The sequence below is a fragment of the Eschrichtius robustus genome, chromosome 5 (genome assembly GCF_028021215.1).
Source record: "Eschrichtius robustus isolate mEscRob2 chromosome 5, mEscRob2.pri, whole genome shotgun sequence".
NCBI classification, from domain to species: domain Eukaryota; kingdom Metazoa; phylum Chordata; class Mammalia; order Artiodactyla; family Eschrichtiidae; genus Eschrichtius; species Eschrichtius robustus.
The window spans coordinates 82,192,493-82,199,968 of record NC_090828.1 but is presented as its reverse complement, the minus strand read 5'-3'; the positions used below and the strand labels follow the sequence as shown (position 1 = coordinate 82,199,968).

The 7,476-nt window shown below is 41.7% G+C and overlaps 1 protein-coding gene across 1 annotated transcript in view; it reads left to right on the top strand.

Annotated features, from left to right (window-relative positions):
- The first annotated feature begins 213 nt into the window (after positions 1–213).
- EPC2 (enhancer of polycomb homolog 2) overlaps positions 214–7,476 on the top strand; it is a 103,516-nt gene continuing 96,253 nt past the window's right edge. The window contains exon 1 of the mRNA XM_068545145.1: positions 214–627. Within this exon, the coding sequence (XP_068401246.1) occupies positions 475–627 (153 nt within the window). The 5' untranslated portion in view covers positions 214–474. The remainder of the gene's footprint in view (positions 628–7,476) is intronic.

Sequence of the window (7,476 nt, the reverse complement as noted above, 5' to 3'; positions counted from 1 at the left end):
AGCGCCGCCACCGCCCCCTCACCCGGAGCGGCCCGAGCCTGAGCACGCTCCCGCGGGCCGGCCGCGCCGCGGAGAGAGTGGGTGGGCAGGCGAGGGAGGGGAAGGGAGAGGAGGGAGGGAGGGAGGGAGGGAGAGGGCGAAGCGCGTCCCCGCGGCGGGGGCGCGCTCTCGCGCGGGCTGCCGGGATCGCTCGCCGCCGCTGTGGTAATGTCCGCCATGTTGGCCATGGCGCAGGGAGCGGATCGGGCGGGCGAGCGGCGGATCTAGTGTGTGGAAGCGGCCGCGGGCGGCGGGGGGCTGTTTTCGGGCGGGGTGGGCGCCCATGCTGTGGCCGGGGGCAGTGAGGAGGAGGAGGAGGAGCGGGCCGGCCGCGCTGCACTGAGGAAGGAGGTGGAGGAGGCGGCGGGAGTCCTCCCCCCCTCCCCTCCCGCCCCGCCGCCGCCGCCCGGGCTGTTCCTGTAAGGCGGGGAGACAATGAGTAAACTCTCCTTCCGAGCGCGGGCGCTGGACGCCGCCAAACCGCTGCCTATCTACCGCGGCAAGGACATGCCTGATCTCAACGACTGCGTCTCCATCAACCGGGCCGTGCCCCAGATGCCCACCGGGATGGAGAAGGAGGAGGAATCGGTAGGGACTCGAGTGTTTATTACCCCCCCTTCCCTCCTCCCCCCTCCCCTTTGTCAGTCGGGCTTCGCCATTCACAGAGCGCTTTACGGTCGCTGGAGGGCGCCGCAGCCGCTCTAACGCATGGGACCCTACGCCGGCGGAGTAGTGTAAACCCTCTCGGCCGGCGCAGCGCCCGCCCGCGGCCGCCATGTTGTTGCGTCCCAGTGTTGTGATTAGCTCGCAGCGCCGCTTACGCTGCCGTAAGGGGGCCTTGCCGTAAGCGGCGGCCCGGAATGGCGCAGGGGATGTTCTGGCCGCACTTGGCGTACGGCCTCTGTTTACCTTTTTTTTTCTTCCCCCGGCGCGGGATGCGAGGGATCCTTTAGCTAGGGAAGATTTCCCCCCCACTTTTAGATTTAGTTTTGCATTGAATTCTCTTTGAGATGACTTAACGGAAAGTAAAGCGCTTTCAAAACAGACATCATCTTCCTTCTAGCAAGGTAATCCTCGCTCCCCGGCCCGCGCTGGTGCAGCGGGATGGAGGTGGTGCAGCGGGATGGAGGTGGTGCAGCACTGCGGCGGGGGAGGGCGGGGGCCGCCACTACCAGCAGGATGTAGCGCTAGAAAGCCGCTGATCGGCTAGCTCCGCGGAGCGGAGCGAGTCCGTTCGGCCTGCCTAGCCGGGACGGCGCCCGCTCAGTGCGCGGCGTTAGAAAGGGGCCGGGGATGTTCAGCTGCGAGCCGCCGGCGCTGCGCTGTCCTCGCGCCGCGTTCCGGAGAATTGTCATGTGTGTGTGTGGGGGTGTCTTTTAGAAGTTGAGGACCTACTGCATCGAAATTGACAGCTGCATTTTTTATAACAACAGCGGTTTAGGGCAAAAATGCTTTTTCCCCCTGATGAGTTAAATTTTGGATACGGTTGAATTTCACCTGGCTTGACAACGTTTATGACTCTGGAGTGGTGTTACTTGCGTGCGAAGTTCATAGTAACTGCAACCTCAAGAATTTCTTCAATGAACCTGTGGTCCCGCCTTATTGTCAACCCCGGGTGTGCGTGGATTGGTTCTCTTGCTTCTGTGACTGTCAAAAGAAGGCCTGAGGTTTCTGTGATTGGTTTTCTCTTTTGACTATTAATATTGCAGGAAATGCTTCTATGCTTTTGATTGGCTGCTCGAGTTGTGACCTCATTATATTACCCTGTTATTACTACTTTCCGCTGTGATTGAATCACGTTTTTCGGTGTTTGTTTTTGAAAGCCTTGCACTTGCCGTAGAAAAAGTATGTGCTCAATATCAGATAACATTCAACTTTTTAAAAAGTAAGCAAGATGAAAACCCAACATTTATGCTGAAGTTTTAGAGCTAAGTCAAATGTGAAAATTCTTTGTTTTTAAATAAAATTTATTTCTAGCTTAGCTCAATTTTCCATGGGAAAGATAATTAAAATAAGGAACAGTATGTACGAGAATTAATTTAATTGAGGCTTAAGAAACACAACTTGGGATTCCACAAAGTTACATTTCTATTAATGTTATTTCCCAAAAAGAAAGGTGGCTAATGAGTCTTTTTTTAAAAATTATTTTATTTATTTATTTTTGGCTTATTTAATTTAATTAATTAATTTATTTGTTGGGTCTTCGTTGCTGCACGGGGGCTACTCTTCGTTGCCGTGCGCGGGCTTCTCATTGCAATGGCTTCTCTTGTTGAGGAGCACGGGCTCTAGGCGCGTGGGCTTCAGTAGTTTTGGTACACAGGCTCAGTAGTTGTGGCTCGCGGGCTCTAGAGCGCAGGCTCAGTAGTTGTGGCGCACGGGCGTAGTTGCTTCGCGGCATGTGGGGTCTTCCTGGACCAGGGATCAAACCCGTGTCCCCTGCATTGGCAGGCATATTCTTATCCACTTCGCCACCAGGGAAGCTCATGAGTCTTAAAGTATCAATATTGTATGTAATTACTTGGACCCTATTATTTTGGTTTGGGAAGAACTTGAATCAAGAAACTTGTTCTAGAATGAATAGTTAGCCCCTGGAAGATATATTACTTTTTGCAAACAGTGATCAGCAATGTACTTATTTATTGCTTTAGGTCCTTGGTCACATAGGTCTTGGTATTTTATCTTAATTTAGAAGAAAACTTGCAATTTAGTTCCTGTTTTAATGATGCATTAAAAATAAATGCTTACGCATAGCACAGGGAGATCAGCTCGGTGCTTTGTGACCACCTAGAGGGGTGGGATAGGGAGGGTGGGAGGGAGGGAGACGCAAAAGGGAAGAGATATGGAAACATATGTATATGTATAACTGATTCACTTTGTTATAAAGCAGAAACTAACACACCATTGTAAAGCAATTATACTCCAATAAAGATGTTTAAAAAATAAATAAATGCTTAACCCCCTTACAATTTTGTACTATAATACTAACCTTTTCCGTAAAACTTCTGATTTTCAATCTAGAGCATGGGTGCTAATTTTTATTATTTTCAGTAGCCTGCTTCAACTGCTCAATTTTAGGTAAGAAGAAATCCAAATTCTGATAGAACTGGAGTTGAAACTCAGGACTTCTGACTCTTTGTCCTGTCTTTTCTGCCTCTTTAATGTTACAAGTGAAGGTTCTTAAAACCAAAACTAAACAAACTCTGACAGTTAAGATTTATAGTCTAGAGTCTTTTGCTTTCCATAATGTCCAGTTGGGGTTTTTTTTTTTTTTCTTTTTTAGTAGTGCATTGCCTTAACCACTCGGCCACCTCGTCCCATTGTTTTTCTTTTTTAAAGTAACATATAGGTCAGAGGACTTGTGCTTTAATGAGTAACAGCCAATTCAGTTGTTCTGGTCTTATTTATAGGACTTATTAAACATAATTATTTGTTCTCTATATATTCTGCCTTGATAAACAGTTCTAAGCAGCAGTAAAATATAAATTTCATGAATGTGTCATTTGAGTTGTGTTTCAATTTAACTTCCATTATCAAAATATTCTAATTAGTTCCCTTTATAAGTATATTCTTTTTAATCACATAACTTGTTAAAAAACAACAACAAAAACCTTGGCTTATGGGTTTATAGTTGTTGCTTGGCATTTCTAAATCATCCACAATATGTCCTCTTCCTGCTTGGTTGGCAGAATAATTTGACTTCACTTTATGGGCTTCATGGATCCACCGCCCCCATCTCCCTATCCCCACACCCCGGCCATAAAATGAAGGACTGTCTCTGTGTAGCTATTGGACTGTTATTAGACTTTGTTTATGTAGTCATTAACTCAGTTTTGAGTTACATTTTTATAATACCTAGGTGAGGTGGTCTAGGTGTCCTTTGGCACTGGAGCACTCTGTCATTGCTGGCGATATCATTCTCTTAGTTCTTCTCTTTTGGACATGAAGGCATACTTCTTTTCTTTCCTTTCCTTATTTTCATTGTATTTGCCTAAGGTCTGCCAGTTGGCATCCTCTTATAACTCAGTTTCTCTGTTGCTCCTCATGGCACTTGGTCTAGGTCAGATACTTAAGAGTTACCTAGATCTAAACAACCAGAAAGATCAGGTGATTGGTATTCTGCTACCTCCCCAGGAGTGTTGTATAGTGATAGCTGATGATTTTAATAATATCTACCATTTTTTGAACACTTGTTGAGCTGCAGGTACTGTGCTAAGAACTTTACATATATTATTCCATTTAATCCTCTTTCAAATCAACTTTTTGAGGTATAATCTGTATAAAATAAAACAGACCGATTTAAAGCATAGGGTTTAATGAGTTCTGACAAATGTGTACACCCATGGAAACATCATCACAATCAAGATATAGGAACATATCAAATACCCTAAAAGTTCCCTTTTGCTTCTTTGCAAGTCTGACCCTCCAGTAGTTCTAAGCCTTCTTTCACTACAGATTAGTTTTGTCTTTTTTAGAATTTCATATAAATGGAATCATACACACTTTTTTATGTCTGGCTTCTTTTGCTTAGTGTGATGCATTAAAGATTCATTCCTGTTGGGTATATTAGTCTATATACTGAATGCTGAATAACATTTCAGTGAATTGATATACTATAATATACTCATCCATCCGTCTGTTGTTGGATGTTTGAGTTATTTCTAGTTTTTGGTTTTCATTTAATCTTTGTAACAGCCCTAAAGTTCTCACTGCTGGTAACTGGCAGGGCTAGAATTCAAACTCTTGTCCTTTAATGTAACAAAAACCCATTCTCATAACCACGGTGCTTCGTATTGACTTCTTACAGAACCCCGAATTATCTTCTGAACTGTTATTAAGTTCATTTTAGTTTTTGTGAGTAATTTTTACTTTTTATAATTATGGAAACTTTAAAAAGCGATATTGATTTTAATGGAATATTAAATTATTAAGAAGTGTAGTTTTTATCACTTAACTGTGTCTGACTTTTGCTCTAGGCCTTTCAGATTTTTTGTCTTTTTTTTTTCTTAGACGTCTATTAACTTTGCTTCTCCGTATATTGGCATCATTATGTTTGAGTGTTTATGGTATCTTAAGTATGTAAGAAATTTGTGGCAAACTATCCTATTTTATTTTTTAGATTTTCTCCTAATAGAATGTAATCTCTGTAAGGGCAAGGATCTTTGCATGTTTTGTTCATTAATATACTCCAGTTGCCCAGAACTGTGCCTTAACACATAACATATGCTTGATAAATGTTTGTTGAGTGTTGGATGAGCTTCTGCTTCTATACCAAGAGCTATGTTTTTGTGAAACTCTAGCTCTGTGTATGTGTATAATTCATTAGCAGAATTTGGTAAATTATTCTTCCAGATACTCTTTTTGGTTTCTTACTTTGGAACTATGTATACTTAAATACTAAATCTTTTTATTTCCCCTTGAGTCAGAGGCCTCTTTAAATGCAGAATTTCTTACGCAGAGTATGGCTGCAGTACTGGTCTTTATCTTGCATTAATTATTCCTCTCATAGGTGTATGTAGCTTTGTGTAAAATACCTCCTCACATTAGAGTGAGCCAAAATCTACATGAAGTATGTGATTCTGCTTGTTTTTAAAGTAAAAGACCATGGTTGATTTGGATTGCCATTTCTCTGCTCATGTTAGTTGCCTGATTTTTGTCATTATCTTAATATTTTAAGTGATTTTGAATGATAGGGTCAGAATATATTCAGTCTTTCTACCATTTCAGAGTTATCTTTGGTACTAATATATTTCATGTTTCATAATAGAAGGGTTCTAGGATATAAAATACAATTTTGTAGATTGATATTGTAAAAACATTACACATTTATTATTTCATCAAAAGCAGATACTGGCCAGGTATCGTATAAGGGCCAGGCTTTATCTAAATAAGATATTGGAAAACTCTTTAAAGGGGTTTGAATATCAAAAGTATTGTAAAGCTGTGTGTTGAAGTGTTGTTAGGATTAAAAGCATACAGTACAGATCTTGACTTCAGGGAACTTAAATGAGTCATTAGGGACTTAAATGAGTCATTGGGGTCAAAAACATATCTTGAAAGTTAGCAAAAAACTACCAGGTTAAGTCAACCTGACAGACATTTAAAAGAGCATTAGAAAAAGTTAGATGTCAACATAGTTGATAGGAATAAGAGTAAACTGTTGCCGGAATGTATAGAGAAGTCTTCTTGGAAAGAAATTTAGTAATTTGGGCTTTCAGGTTTGATTTTATAGTGTATGTTGAAGCAAATACTTGAGTACAGGAATATTTAATGCAAGTTCTATGGATGTTAAGTAGACTAAAGGAAGGTTCTAACGTGTTATATTTTTAATCTATCCTTGTTTATTCTTTTTCCCCTGCTGATAGAAACTTCAGGACGGTAACACTGTTATTTCTGAGCACATTATTCTCTTAGCTCTTTCTCCTTTATTTGGACATGCAGATGGCTTTTACTTCTTTTCTTCCCCTTCCTTTGTTCCCTGCTATATCTTCAGCACTAGAAACTGTTTAGAACATAGACGGCACTATGTAAATATTTGGTGAATGAATGAATAAAAGTTGGGATGGAGATTAGATTTTTGAAAGAGGAGAATTATACCAGATTTTAGACAGTTTTAAATGTTAGGTCCAGGACTTTGTAGGAAGGTGTAGAACAAAGTATGGAGGTGTAAGTATGAAGTCTGTTTCTAGTTTTGGTTTTCTGTCCTTAAGTGGCCATACGATCTGGGAAAGCTTGCCTACCTTCTCTGAGCCTCACGTCGATCATCACTACCATCACAGGTACCATTTATTGAGTGTATGTTAGTGAGTGTGTTGAGCATGTGCCAGGCACTTTATTAAACTCAGTAGGTGATTTAGAGCTCATTATAATGGTAGGATGATTTAGAGCTCATTATAATGGTAGGATGTGTAGATGCTATTATCTCTTTTCCAGAAGAAGAAACTGAAGCTTTAGAAATTAAGCAACTTGCCCAAGGTCACCCCTACCTATACCAGAACATGGGAGAGCCAGTATTTTAACTCATGCCCTGTGGGTGATTGACTCCAGTGCTCTCATCTTCACCATTGCTTCATCTGTAAAATGAGTGGGTTGAGAACTAGATGATATCTAAAGTTCATTACATCTCTTCTGTCCAATCATTTATTAGCCCATGGGCACAGAGGAGTCATTTTGTCTCAGGGAATGATGTTATGAAAGAAACTTTGTGGAGAATGCCTTTTGTAAACATGTTCCTTTTTAAAAAAATTTAAAGGAATGGTTTATCTGTGGTCTTAAGTTTAGATTTCTTATGCATCAGTTCTTTAAAAATGAGGCCTAAAGATATTTGACATGTGGGACCATTAGGTTGGTTTCAAGTAACAGAAACCAAATTTGATTTCTTTAAGGTTCCTGGGGGTTGTGTCACAGACACCAAGGAAGGGTTGAACAGTCAAGGCTTGG